General features: G+C 36.7%; 1 protein-coding gene across 1 annotated transcript in view; it reads right to left on the bottom strand.

The window, feature by feature from the left end:
* Window positions 1-15,341, bottom strand: part of ERC2 (ELKS/RAB6-interacting/CAST family member 2) — a 276,247-nt gene that overhangs the window by 67,252 nt on the left and 193,654 nt on the right. The window contains exon 16 of the mRNA XM_062500997.1: window positions 11,383-11,543. Coding sequence (XP_062356981.1) covers window positions 11,383-11,543 — 161 coding nt within the window. The remainder of the gene's footprint in view (window positions 1-11,382; window positions 11,544-15,341) is intronic.

Here is a 15,341-nt window from a genome sequence, read left to right as displayed (position 1 = left end):
TTCTGTCAGTCACTGACAAAATAATCCAGGTGGGCACAGAGGGTAACGGGTGCCCAAAACAAAACTGGAAAGCAGTCAAGTTTGTTTCATGCCTGCTGCAGGTTTAATCATTTTTCATTAGGTGAAAAGTCTTTTCTTTCAAGCTCCTGAATGTCAGAACATTTTCCACTCTGCGTATCAGGTTGCTGGATGTTAGATGATGATCTACCCTGCTTCTTGGGCTCCTACTCTTTTGGTGTTATGTAATAATCCCTGCTTTTTGCTACTGAATTTCACACTAGTCCTAACACCAGCTTCTGCTCTAAACCTCACAGACATCAGTTGTTTAACTTTTGTTTACTGACCACACAGAAACTTCTCAAGGTTGTCACGCAAGAGCTGGATGAAGCTGTCCAGCTCATAAACAATTTTCACAAGTTAACAAAATGACAGAATTCTGTATTTTGGGACTTTTAGAGTAGGGGTAAATGTTCCTTTTAGTTTAAAAGCTCTCCCTGTCAGCTGCACTTAACCAGCCTCTGGGATGCAGTTTGCCATAACATGCAGACAGGTGACCATAACTACCACAAAGTCCCCTCACACAAAACCCCCTTCCTTTGGCATTTTCTACTCAGTACCTCTGTTCCCTAACCATAATCAAGGCAAGGAGGTTGGAAACAAAAAAACCACAACCAAAGCACATTTCAATGACTGTGTCTGTTAGATCCATCTACATTTGACCCTCACACCTAGAAGATGAGAATCATGGAAGACGGTTTTCAAACTGTGCAAGAAGTTTGTTGGGAAGTCGAGAAGAAAAATCCATCATAACTAGAATGATTTTAGCAATATGGTCATCATCAGAGTCCTGTGTGGCCTAATTTTGGTCAGAGCTGAAGGCAACAATGACAAACTACATGTTTGAGGTAGGAGTGGTTAGAAACTGGGAAGAGTTTAACCACAAAAAAAAGTGTTTTACATTTCTAATCTAAGCCAATAAATCACTGTTTCCCCTTCAGTATCTGCACATTTACAAAACTGAAACTGGATGGGTTTTGAGAAAATCATTATTAAATATGAGGAGAAAAAAATTCTTCACTTGCATCCCCCAGTAAAACTTTCAGTACTAAAATATAACACAATACCAGAGTACTCCTACTAAAATTATGCAAGCTCCTCTACAAAAGTAACATTTCTCTTTACCAGCAACCATAAAATCTTTCACTAAAGATATTTTGTGTAAGTTTGTGCCATCACCCAGCTTTTGTTTCACCTTGATAAAGTTTGTCTATTCAGTTGAAGCCACTTCACCCTAAGGAAGCATTCCAAGGTGTCCTTTTAAGGTGATGTTTATGCTGAACAAAACAGCTTGACTATAGGACTTAGGACAGACTTATATAATGTACTTTCTTAAACAGGGGTTTTCTTTGCTGAGATACCTTGGTACATAGCACAACAGCATGGACTTGCCAGCTTTGTTCACAACCAGAGAAAATTGAGATGAGCTCCTCCTGATTTCCACTGTTATCACATAATTCATCATCTGTTAGTCTCTGCTAAACAGCAACACAGCATTGAAAGGAGAGGTGCTGTTCCTTGAAGAGGTAGGGCTTTAGCATATTTGTATGCTATGACATTTTTTACCAATCCCATTTGAAGCATTCTCTTTGCTGCAATGTTTCCATATTCACATTGTTCAGATAGCGTTGACGGTCATAACATCATGTGTGCTCTTATTATTTGTGTATTAGAGTTATGATGGATGGGAACCCATTATACCTGGTACTGTATTAATAAAGGGGATGGATCAGTCCTGTCAGGGTCACAGTCAGTAATCTAGACATGGTTCAGTGGGAGGGCACAAACACCACCACAGGTGTGTCTCCTCCTCCAAAAGGCAAACTTTTTACTCATTTCAAGATAGAGGTACAGACCTCTAGGACGATACATTTTTACAGGTGTCACTATAAAAGTTAAATAAAAGAGTAAATGTTACTTACAGCCTAACAGGCAGAAGGGCTGCCCTGTGAGCTCACACCTCACAAAGCACAAGAGAAAGCACATTAGAGACCCATCAGTGAACCCCCACTTGGACAAAAGAGCACAAAACTCCAATCATACTTTGCACCTTACTACAAGAAAGAGCTAAGGAATGGGAATTTAGATGTGTTTTTCCACAGCACAGAGAGAATTTTTTTTGTAGGGGCATGGAGAAGACTAAGGATGCACAGGAAGAAGGTAGCAGTGGATTTACTTTGCAGCACCTTAGAAGCAATGGGAAGGCAGAGAAAGCTAATCAAACCTTTCCCTTCTGCTGCTAAGAAAACTGCTCCTGTTTGATTGCTTCTGACTCTGTCCTGACTTTATAAGACCTTTTACTTCTAACAGAAAACATGCATTTCTAAGCATATTTTATATTTTGTATTTTTTTACAATATTAAAGAATACTCCACCAGTTCAGTTTATATGATGCAATCCTTTAAAATTTCTTTGGTTCTCCATCTTTGAAGATCTGAGTTTACATTAAGTTCAGCATTATCCCACCGGGGACACCTTCAGCTCATAATTCCTATCATAGAATTGCATGGCCGGCGTCTCAAGCATGCAAGAGTTGCCACTTGAAAAACCCTGACCCATCACATTGTGAGGTTTAAAATGCTGAAACATCTGCTAGAATCATACTGAGCTGGCCGAGGTTAGGAATATGGGAGCCTGCAGTTGATCAGTGCTGCCCTAGGTGACATGGAGGCCAGTGGGAATTACACTAAGAGGGTTTCAGTAGACAAGGGTGTAATTCAGTCAGCTTTAAAAAAAAATCCATGAAACAGAAGCCTAACTTTTTCTTTCTTTTTTTTTTTTAACTTTCAGCCTCCTACTCCTTCCTTTCTGACTTTTGAGCCATTTACTTTTTTGAGTGTATTATCAGAGGTGGAGGCCTCTACACTCCCATGCTGACTGAACTTCAAAACAAATGCCATCCTATATAATAATTTTTACCATCATTAATTTTTTACCTAAGAAAAGCATTTTTAAAGGTACTTTTAAAACAAAGTATATACAGTTTTGTCAAGATCACTAATTGCAGGGTATGATCTTTCCTATGCCTTATATTTTCTAACATTGCAAATAATGAAGCTGTGCAATAGAAACCAGACAGAAGTGTTTATTACTTGGTAGACAGCACAGTCACTTTTTCTTCTTTGTCTAGAAATTAAGGTTGCTAAACTGCTCAGTAATTTAAATTCAGATAAAAATAACAAGGTTCCTTAGAAAACTTCCCTCCCTAACATACTTACACATAAAAAACAGAAAAGCATTTTAATTTAAAGAGATTGATTTAAAAGGAAAAGGAAATAATGGAGGAAGTAAAGGCATTGATTTTCAATTGCAATTGTTTCTTCAAATTTTCAGTCACATTACAAAAGGCTAGAATACTCTGCATCTCCACATCCTTCAAGCAGTTTGAAACACCTATAAACCTGAAACACTGTTAATCCTGCCTGTCTTCTAACTGGTTAAATCACTAGAGAATGTCATGTAACTGTCATATCTCACTTATAACCTGCACTTTAAGCCAATCATTTTGTCACTTACATCATCTTGTAAATCCACTTATACACAGTACGGCAACAGAAGACACAAAAGGCCATTCAAAGTACACTCATTGCTTTTTCCATACTCTTTTAGTGGACTTAATATAATAAGATCTTAAAAAAATTAAAATTAAAAAGGAGTTAGAAATCATCTTATTACTGTATGTGTTTCAGCAAAACTGAGCAATGTGGGAGAAAAGAGCTGATATTGCAGACAGAAAATAAATTTTAGGAGCACAGGTCAAGAACAACAGCCAGAGTATAAACAACTCCATAAAGAGCCAGCTCTTGTCTGTGAATTTGTCTAACCCCTTTTGAAATCAGCTGATGTCTCTGTGGAAGCAAGTTGCAGAAGGTCACCAACCAACCACTCCACAAAGCAGCACTTCTCCCTTCAAATCAATCACTGATTAACTTCAGCAAGTGCCTGATACTCCTCAGGCTGGGAGATGTAGCCAAACTCTACACTGAGTTTATGCCTTCCTTTCTGCTTCTTCAAACATATCCTCCCCCTGCCTTACCCTCCCCAGAGTCAGAAGTCTTTTAAGTATCTCCCTCATAAAGCAGTTGCAGGATTGCCTTGATCTCTCTACCATTCAGGGCCTGGAGAAAGCACTAAATCCCTGGAAAGTATTGCAGAATTTCCAACATAAAATGTTTGCTGGAGCACTGACTGTAATTTTTCTATTGAGGCAAGGTACCAGAATGGGTAAAGAACAATGGCAACAAAACTGGAAAGCAAAGTGCACTCATAGGAGAAAGACTGGGAGCAACCACCGAATTTTCTTCCTGCCTGGCAAGTGCCTGAAATCATGTAGATCAAGGGAACCTGAAAAATCACTTGTGCAACCAGAGACAAAATCCTTCTGAATGAAGAAAACAAGCCAAACTTGTTTTCTAGCTCAGAAAAGTATGCTAACCATTACAACCATAATATGCATTGTCTGGAATATGTTTGAACTCCTGGTCTGCCTTCAGACAATGCCTCTGTGACATAAGCACTGCTACCTTTCCAAAACAGAGAGAAGGACTCCCTGGAGTCAGAGAGATGCCTCCCTGGAAACACTTAGAAAAGGCTGTTACTGCCCTCTCCCACTGTCTAAAGGGGACCCAACTTCCTTTACTTAGATATTGATATAAAATAGCCAAAACACAGCCTCTTATATAGGAGTTTGTAGAAATCCTAAATTGATCTTACTAACCTTCAATAGCAGGTGACAACCTATTTTGAAAGTAAATTATGACCTTAAAAAGAACAATATTAAGAAAATAAATTTGTTTTTCATGCTGATGAAATTTCAAACATTATGAATCTTACAGAATAAAATAAAAGTATACTACCATTTAATGTGAACATAGGAGACTCTCTCAGATAAGCAGGAACTTGGTGACTGACACTCATATTGTCTTCAAGAGAAGCACTGACAAGTTCACAGCTCACTCATTCTGTTCTCACAGAGAGAAACACTTTATTGCTTAGAGCCCCTTCTTTATTTACAAAAGAAAAACATCATTTTAGTCAAGAAAGCTTCTGTTCCAGAGAACAAAGCCTTCATTTGGCCCTCTCTAATCTTTATGGTGTTTGCAAGTTGGTGTCAAAAATGTTAGTCAAGGCATGCTGTGTTACAGGTCTCTGGGGCAAAAACAGTCACAAGAGACTTTCCACCCAAGTTAGGAGACCGCATTACCGTTCTAACTACTTCCTATGGAAGTCACAGTTGTATCAACATCCTGCTGTTTTGTTTGTATTTAACTTGGGATATGACTCTCTACACTCTCAGCATGAAACCTACAATTAAATAGAAGCAGTCCACAGGTTACTAAAAAACAGTCGTGTTCTGCATTTGAAGTGGCACAATTTTTGAGGCAATCAGCTTGCTACCTGAACATGTTTATAGTATATATTACCACAGCTGAAAAAAGTCAGAATAATGTTTCTAATAAAATTATAAAAAATTAGTAAACTTCTTCCTGAAAATTACTTTTCCCTTACAGCTATTTATACACGTTCTGTTATCTAAACTATTGAGTAAAGACATGTTAAAGAATTCACATTAGAGAAATTATCATAGCTATCCTTCTCCAAATATAAGATGAAATACAGCTGGAAAACTACAGAAAAATTCTTCCTTCAAAATAGTAAGTTATTAATAATATATGAAATCTGACCCTCATTGTCTTTGCTTAAACTTCAGAGAGAGTCATTTAATGTCATGTATCCACTACTGCTCATTCAGTAGAACTAGAACTATTCCAAGGAAGGTACTGGCTGTTTTTAGCATAAACCAGCCTTTATATAGGAACATAAACTAAGCAACCTTGCCCACACCTTTTAGTGTAACACCTCAGGTTCCAGCACAGGGAAGAGAAGGGATTATCCCCCTTCCTGCTTTCCTTTTGGAGAAGATGGGTGATGGGGAAAGTTCTGCCTGGCTGCAACACAGAAAGCAGGTGAGTCTGTAGGGAAACCATCCTTTTAAGTGGTTTTAAGTGAGTTCCACAGATTTCAAAGAGCGGTTCCAAGCCTAAATCACTTTGCCAATTTCTCCTACCTTGCTATATTCTTTTCCTAGTCCTTCATTCTGTATGGAAGAACAAAAAAAAAAAAAAAAAAAGGGGGGGGGGGGGGATTAACTTCATGACTACATGCAAGTAGAGTCCCTGCAATTTCATCAGGAATTTTCCTGTCAATGAGTGTCATGCCTCTGGCCTGTGCTTGCCCTGAACAGGTGAATTGCATACATAATTACTGTGAAACATTCCAGATGCACTGGATTTACTATTCACACAGAGATTTCAGAAGCACTTCTCACTATTGCTGTATCAGAGCAATGAGGAAGAAACCACTCTTCTGTGGGTGTCAGAACCTCTTAGGGTTGAGCAATTAGGACATAAATAAAGGCAAACATGTTGAGGTCCCTCCCCAGGTGACAGTTTCACATGGTGATGGATGGAAATAGTAATAGGATAATGTAAGGCAGGGACATGAGCTGATTTGTCCAGGTGCTGGAAACGCATCTAGACAGATTCTCTGGACATCCAACAGCTCTTGTCTGAGCTGAAACTCCTGCTGAGCTGCTACACAGATGTGAAATCCCCTACTTCTACTCCAGTAAAATTTATAGGTGGAAAAAAGGGGAATGCCTGCAGAAAACCAGATAAAGGGTAAAATTCCTTATACTTCTGCCACTAGTACTTCATAAAGCATTTTGACTTCCGTACAAATTCTGACTCTTTAGTTTTACATTTTACACAGTCTCTCCCTTAGGCTGTGACCCCTGACTTCCAGAATCCATTCAAAGACCCTCTTCATCCCTGCAATATCCTGAAAAATCCACTGAAAGCCATTTGCATGCTTTTCCATGCCTGAAGCTCTTGCTGTCCAAGGCAGGAGGGCAGTCAGAGCAGGTGACAGACAAAGGGACAAAGCACAATCTCCTGTCCCAACAGGACAAGCTTCCTCCTCACCCTGTGCTGCTGCTCACATTTGAACCATGGTCTTGCACCCAAGGCAGGCATCTGGTGGCAAATTCAAGTGCCCTCTCCTTGGCTGGCAGAGCAGCTGAGCCACTGCCCTAGCAGGCAAAGGGCACTGTGTGCTCAGCACTTCTGCACAGAGGGGCAGCTGCTGGGACTAAACGATTGGTGGGAAAAAAAACCAAAAAACATTATATCCCCTTCTTCCCACAATTATTTCATCCCTGACTGTACAGAGGTGCTGTTAAATGAATAAATCTACTGGAAAACAAAGATAAGCAATATTCTTTTCTTAATTTCTGTGAAAAAAATGGTGACCGTATGTAAACAAAGGAAGGGATGCTTAATTTTATACTGTCACTGTAAAAAAAAGTTTACTGCAAAACCAAATTTAAAATATTTTTTGGACAGCACAGTAATGTTCTATTTTTGTTACTGAATAAAATAACTAGTAGCTGGGGTTTTCTTTCAAGATCTTTAATGCTTCATTACCAATCATCAGATTTATTTCACATAAGGGAAAATATATTTTCTTGTGGAAATTTGTAGTGAATTTCAGGGCACAGTCAATTACAACAAAACTGATTTAGCAATACCCACAGGTGATGGTATGAACTCTATTAAAGGCAAGGAAATTGCCTTTCAAACTCTTGGCAAGAATTCTGAAACCTTCAGAGCATTGAGTATGCTGAGTTACCAGAGGAAACACCCAGAAATTAACAACTAAATCTCAAAAATTAAGATTTGTCAGCTCTTCAGGTCAAAACATGAAGTTAGGTCTTTTGGGGAATTAATCACATGGACGCTCATTAAGTGCAGTGTTTGCCACATGTAACTAAGTCGCTGAAGATCATCAAATTAAAGCAAAACCACAATGAAATATTTTCTAACCTCGTATTTAAACAATACTTAAAAATAAGTAAACAGCGTGGAAAATCAACTTAAAAATTATCAACCAAGAAAACACTAAATATTCATAACAAAGTTCAGGGAAGCTTTGGTGTTGGAGTTTCATGTTTCCTTTTTAACTTTAGAGGTTGCAGTTGAAGATAAAATGCATATAGTTTAAAACTTGAACTTACAAAAAGAGTGCCAATCATTTTTATATCTTTTCCACCACATGCCATTAGACTTTCTTTTATGACTTTTGGCTCTCCAGGTCAAACTTTATATCTTCCAAAGGGAAAATAGTTTTGACCATTTCTAAAAAGATGATCTGTCCCATGGAGCAAAACCCACTTTCCATGCGGGCAGGCATTTATTTCACATATATACATATAAAAGGCAATTTTAATATTATATAAATACTCATTCATCTATCTATACAGCTACCTAATTTTGTTACAAGCAGGTTTATGAGTTTTGGAAGGAACCACCACATAGGAAAGGAGATCTGTATGAAAGCACTGTGGTCATGAAAGTATGCTGAACAAATATGGCATTTCTGAAACATCTGACAAATCTCCACCACATCACAGTGCTGAAACTTCTCCTACCCTCAAGCTCTTCATGTTACAAAATGAATAAGCTTTTCTAGGCAAGCCTTGTGAAGCTCTCAGGAGGTTGTGCTCCTACTTGCACACTCTCAGAAAAACAAAAACAATGTCTGGAAAAAGCAGTCAGGATATATTTCTAACTACCATATTTAAAGTCCAGGCCAACTGAAATATTTCTATGGATGATAAATACATTTTTAAAAGAGCATTACCATGGCTTCTGTCACACTATGCAATAGAGATTTTTTTTGATGTATCACTTACTAAAAAATAAAAAATGCAATGATTTTTGTTTTATGCTCAGAGATAGAAAGAGCACAAAGCAACAAGACAATTAGACAAAATGATGGATTTGAACACATGCTGCATTTTACTGTTAACATGTATGCATAACTTCCATTAATGTCAGTATGAGTTATGCGTTCACTGCTAAAATAATATGACCATAACAAAAATAATTCCTCCAGAACTAATACAGTAATATTTTTAACAGACATGTTAAAAAAAATCACATATTCAGAAATTAACATGCAAATGCAACTCCTCCTTCACACTTATACTTTCAATCACTTTAACCTTATTTTTTTCACAAATTGGCATCAAGTTAAGAAAGAGTTGGTTTTATCAAGCCAACTTTCATTTAATGGGTACTTATCTTGTTTCCAGCTCAAAAAGACCAACCAGATATGAACAAGACTAGACCACTATCCATTTTTATTCTAAACTTCCATAAATAACCAAATTTATATGGGAACAAGAAATGACAATTGAAGAAATTATCTAAAACTGACAACTGATTGTGGCCAGTAAATTAAGATGGATCTTGACAATGACAGCCAGATGGGCCTAGAATGCAGAGTTATGGCTGGAACTTGAACATAATGTAAGCATAGGAAATCATCATGAATGTTCTTAAACACAAACTTCATGCCTATTTAACTGGAAACTCATAGCAAAAATCTGTAATCACTCAATACTGAATTTTTTAAACAATAAACAGAAATTATGGTCAATGCTTCCAAGTAATAAATTACCTTAAAATGCCAGAGATATATTAGTACAACACAGAATTATCATTATTCTGCTGCAGATGTCTAGGTCCTAGCTAGCATCTAAAATCTGTTTTTGAGAATAGCTTGTTCATTTAAAAAAAAAAAAATCAAATAAATTGTCATAATGCAGGAGTTGTATAAAGTTTGCTACACTTATTCCAGTGAGCAATTGCAAAAATTACACTACTGTAATGAAATATCTGAATTGTTTCTAAAACACATTTATGAACAGAATCATAGAATGGTTTGGGTTTGAAGAGACCCTGAAGATCATCTATTTCCCATATCCCTACCACGGGAGGAACACCTTCCACTGGACCAGGTTGTTAATTCTATTGTTTTAGTTTTAAAATTTATACTGAAAAAACACTCTATATGTTTATATCTGATTTTAAATTCCACATTATTCCTAACTAGGATCTTTGCTACTGAGTCTTTCATCCCTAATACCACTCACTCAGCCCTTCAATCATAAAATAGAACAGTTTTTGTCAAAACGAGTTTTTACCTCACCAGTTTTCACCAATCTCATTTTTCACATTGTTCTCTGAGGTTTTGTGAGGAATTTTAAAAGTCACATTAACAGAATTAAAGATATGTCCTTTATTTTGTTCAGCAATTGTCAATTAAGATTTAAAAAAAAAAATAAATCTTATGATTAGAACTAAAAAAGGGTACTTGAGGAAAAAGACCAAAGCACTATATGGAAAATAGATGACTGCACTGAGCATCTGAGCTATGATGGGACAATTAATATGTACATACAATGGAAAAGTTTAAAAATATTAAAATGTATCTATTATGGAATATAATGTCACATAGTATTCTAATTCATATATGATCCCACTTTTTTGTATGCATATAGACCTCATTAAAGTGAAAACCAGAAATTCTTTAGATATCCCTGGAAACATTTGTGCTTCCATTACAGTATTTCTGCACCTGTGTTACATGGCAGACATTCCTAAAATCCATTTTTACAAAACCTTGCTAAGTATGTGACTCCATTTCCACTTTGTCCTATTGACAATAACTTTACAAAAGCCATTTTCCTTCCTTTAAAAACACAAGGATAACTATAACGATTGACCTGAAGTTATATATGGCTTCCTCCCTCAAAAAAACTCTTTCAAAATTACAACTGTGAATTTTCTTTGTTGAATGCTAACTACACAATTACCAGCCTAGCCAAGTCACAGCAGGTTCACCCTTTTTGCCAATTTTAAAGATCATATCAGAGCTTTAATGCCCCATAATTACAGATATTTACTTTTCTTTGCATGGAGGTAGTTAGATTCAAATTATATGTCTCTCTTCCTTCTTCATTCTGAACACATGTACCCAGTAATGAAGTGTATGCAAAAACTACTTTGTTAGTTGGGAGTGTTTTTAACCAATTCAAAGCAATAAACTTTGCACCATCAACAGAAAGTTAATAACTCCCTTCCCTTGAATGTGACACTGGCAGAGATTCCAGCATTGCATTCCCACTGGGGCTTTAGATTCTCAGTCTCACATAGAAGATATGTAGTGCTGATATTTTTATTTGCATGTAACAAAGGACAACTTAAAAAAAATCTTGAGTACTGCTAAAATAAAAGACTTGCACTTCCATGCTTTTAAAGGAATTTACGTGCCTTAAAACTATTAGAAATCTTTTGATTCAGACTTAAATATATGCAGGGGAAAAATAAATAACACCAAAAGAAACCCATCACAACTTTCTCCTACAGCAAAATTATTTTCCTTTTTTTTCCTAGAAATTAGAGAAATCAAGGTACTTACTTCATTTCTAGAATTTCTTCAAGCTGTTTCCTTCGCTCTATTCTCAGGTTAGCCAGATGTGCTTCTTTTTCAGCCAAAGACTGCTGTGTTGAGGCAAGACGGGCTTTGGTAGAATCTAATTCTTGTCTGGTCTTTTCCAGTGCATTCATCAGCTCTTCTACCTAAGAGAGAGGACATTTTAAACTCCATATTCTTTACAACTTTAAAATATTAAATCCATGTAAATATGGGGTGGAGGGGGGGAATAGAGCACACTAAAGGAATTATTTTCTGTAAATAGTTGTTCAAATCTCTTCCTATCATAGCTTTTAAAACTAACAGTGGTGTTTCAAAAAAAAAAAAAAAAACAAACCCTGAAAGTCTCCATGAAATGTTTATTAGTAATAAACAATATTTATACAAAATAGAACTAACACAGATCACCAGAAATCTATTTAACGTGGGCCACTGCCACATACAGATGCCATTAATAAATATGTCCTGCACCATTTGTATTATTTAAATTCAGGGTAGTGGTAACTCATCACAGAAGCAATTTCAGAAATTTTAAATGCAGCTATAGATGAGTGTTCATGAAAAGCCAACATTTTTCATAAAAAATGCATGCTTTTGCAAAACAAGTTACCTTGGGAAACTGTAAATTCTCCAGTCCTTGAGTATTTTAAGATTTTGACTGAATGAAGCGTAGACAATCAGATCCAACTTTGAAGTTATTCCTGCTTTGAGCAGGGCTTTATAGCGCATTGCCTCTAGTGGTCCCTTCTAATCAAATTATTTTATCATCCTGAACTTTAAAGATCTGTAACTGCTCTAATAACAATCAAGTTAATTTCCTCCTGGTAACTGTGAGAATCTCTGAAGCATGAAGTGTGGGAAAGTTGTGGTGATCCCACTCTTTCCTTAGCATCGAGAAATGTCACGGAGAATTTTAATGTACACAGTAAAGAATGGAGACTATACAATGACACCTGTCTGGCAGCAGAACCTTTACTTGTGGGGTAACCTTTACTTTACCAGCATGCCAATGGGACTTCCCCCTCTTCAAAAGATACAGTTCACATAAAGTGAAATGGATTTTTTTTTTTTTTTGGTGAGACATAATGATTTGAATAATGAAAGGTCTTATTTCCTCTGTGTTCTTTCTCATCTCTTTTGTACAATTATCATTATTTTATAAACTAGAAAACACTTCAGGAAGAACTTCTAAATGAAATAAAATAAAATCAAATGGGAAATAGGATATATTCCATTCATCTGTGTTATGCAAAGCATTGAAAAGACTTCACTTCTGCTGTAAATTGAGAAGTCTGACCAAATTCCACAGTGCTCATTCTAGTGTGGCTACTTCTCCCAAGCCCATGCTTAACTGCTGTTCTCCAAAGCCTCCTAGCAGGCAATCAGTGCTTATAAGCCACATTTTTGTTTCAGTTCCAGTATACATGGGCTTCTATATAAAAAGTTCAATGAATAATACAAATAAATAACAGAGTTGTAAGGAATTATAATGAGGACTCACAGCCCTTGTGCCAATGACACACTGATTCCTTACTCCTTCCACACCATCTACACAAACACTCCAATAAGATCAATGAAATACTAGAACGTGTCTGACACCCTGCAGTGAAGTGAAATTTTATGAACACAGATAAGAATTACCAATAGTATTGAAACTTCTGATGTTCAACCTTCCACTCAAAGTCAAAGCAGTGTAATGATGACATCAGTGAAATAGCAAGGAGTGCAACTCATAAGTCTCTGCAGATGAAAGATTCCACTGGAGAAACCATGAAGAAAGATGATGACTTGAGATACCTTTGTAAAATGACTGTCAAGTAACCACTCTTAGTAGAAGCAGCAGAGGAACATATACTTGAGGGAAATAAAGAAATAAAAAAGCTGGATTTGCACTTAAATCCCATTAAAAAAGAATTAACAGGCCAGAAGGAAAGAGTCAGATCATATTTTTTTTAAAAACAGATTCAATTTCTAATACAACACCAGGTACTTCATCTTCTGCTTTAGTGCAAGAACATAAACCCATGCTGTCTCCAACAAGACTCAACTACTGAAACATATGATATTTGTAACTGTATCATGGTTATTTCTTAGGCTTTTCCTTGTCCCTTTTAAAAACTGCATCTAGTTTCTGCTGAGCATCCACTCTATCACTTAAGTCCAGACAACATATCTAAATGGAAACTGTAGTAAGGATCAGAAGTGACAAGTTATTAATTCATACAAACTCCAGCTTTGAGACAGTATCTTTAAGTATCAAGACACTCCCCACTTGCTGATATTTTGGGCAAATAAGAATTTTAAAAAGCAGAATTCTTGTACTTTTGTATTTTTTAGTATCATTGCGCTCCCTTTCCGTGTTCTCAATTTGTTATCCAACCTGATGATTGACTGAATCCTCACCCCAGTTCATATCACATATATCACATAATTTACATTTCAAAACATTTAAAAGAATTAAAGACTTGTGGAAAACAAAGCTGTGGATTTGTAAATGTCTATTAATAACACACTCTTACATTACCAGACAAAAGAGATCAAAGTTTAAAAGAGAAGGGAAAAAAAACTTTTAAAACTTAAATATGAAAACTTTTTCAAACCACAAATCGTTAACACGTGTCGACTTGAAAGTTCTATTTTCATTTACACTTTCAACACAGTATTTGCCAGCTAGTTCTTCCTTCATGTTCTGAACGTGGCCCAAGTTCATGGTTGCACATTTTCCCAGTTATTTGTCCTACCAACACCTACAGCCGAACTCGACTGGAGGCATGTGCACAAGAAACTGATTTTTTTTTAATCAACTCCTATCAAATGTAAACATCTGAATGTTGAAGTTGCACAAAGAATCCTCTCAGCATGTTAACTGCATAGCTGTAGCAGATGTGTTAGGATGGAAAATAAACCACTGAAGGCAGTATTATAGATGATGAAAATTCTGGCTTTGGGCAATCCCTGCCCCAGCCCAGCAGCACCACCTGGCAGGGGCAGAGGCACTGGGGGCACTTCCCACCTGGGAGCTGCTCCCTTTTCCCAGCCCTATCCCTCACTGCAAATGCTCCTAATCACAAACCCTGCTCGTTTTGAATTCCCAGGAACACAAGTTTTGAAAGAGTTTACAGTGAGAACCTCAGTGAATGCACTTAGCTCAGGAGTATTCTATGCCCTGAATATGTTATTAGCTGGGTTTTCTTCCCTTTTGCAAGACAACGGCCTCATTTTATCCTTCACATTTTGTAATAAAAGCCGTTTTTTTCATACATCCAGAAAGAGCTTAACTGGCCTTGGCACTTAGAGTATTTTATTAAAATCTGCACTAGAATTAAGTTTACATTTCGGTATGGCAGAAACCCAGCAAACTAAACTACAGTAATTATTTCTTAGTTTTGAGTCTATTTTCAGTGAACGCTTTCTACTTGCTCTGCAGCCTCACATTTTTAAATGCTATCAGCAGTGTTTCACACCAAGATAAGAAAAGGAAAAGAAATGAATGTGACTGAAGAATACATCTGTGCTACCAGATTCTGCAAATTAAAGGAGGTTAGAGTTCAAATGAATGACAGTTTATTAAAAATGCCCCGGAGCATTCTTAATTCCAGATTGGATTCGGCTCAGTACAACTCAGGCTAGCACAATACTGTTCCAGTTTGTGGGAATGAAGAGGGGGAGGGACAATTGCATGTTTTCTCAGTTCAAATATAATATATATTTCTGCAGGATGACAAAGAGCTGGCAATATTCCAGCAGTCAAGGTTAGTACTACTACCTTTAAAGGGTTGGCACTTCATTTTGGCAACAATATTGGTGATAAATACAAGAGTTTTGGATTTCCCTGACTTTTTCAAGTATCAGTAGCTATACAAAAACTTCATACCTATTTTATCTTATAACCTAATCTTGTGCTAGCACACAGATCATTTATGAATTTTACATAGTAAAAAGGA

This window comes from Cinclus cinclus, chromosome 12 (assembly GCF_963662255.1).
Source record: "Cinclus cinclus chromosome 12, bCinCin1.1, whole genome shotgun sequence".
NCBI classification, from domain to species: domain Eukaryota; kingdom Metazoa; phylum Chordata; class Aves; order Passeriformes; family Cinclidae; genus Cinclus; species Cinclus cinclus.
Note: the sequence above shows the minus strand (reverse complement) of the source record. Positions and strands in the feature narration are given on the sequence as shown.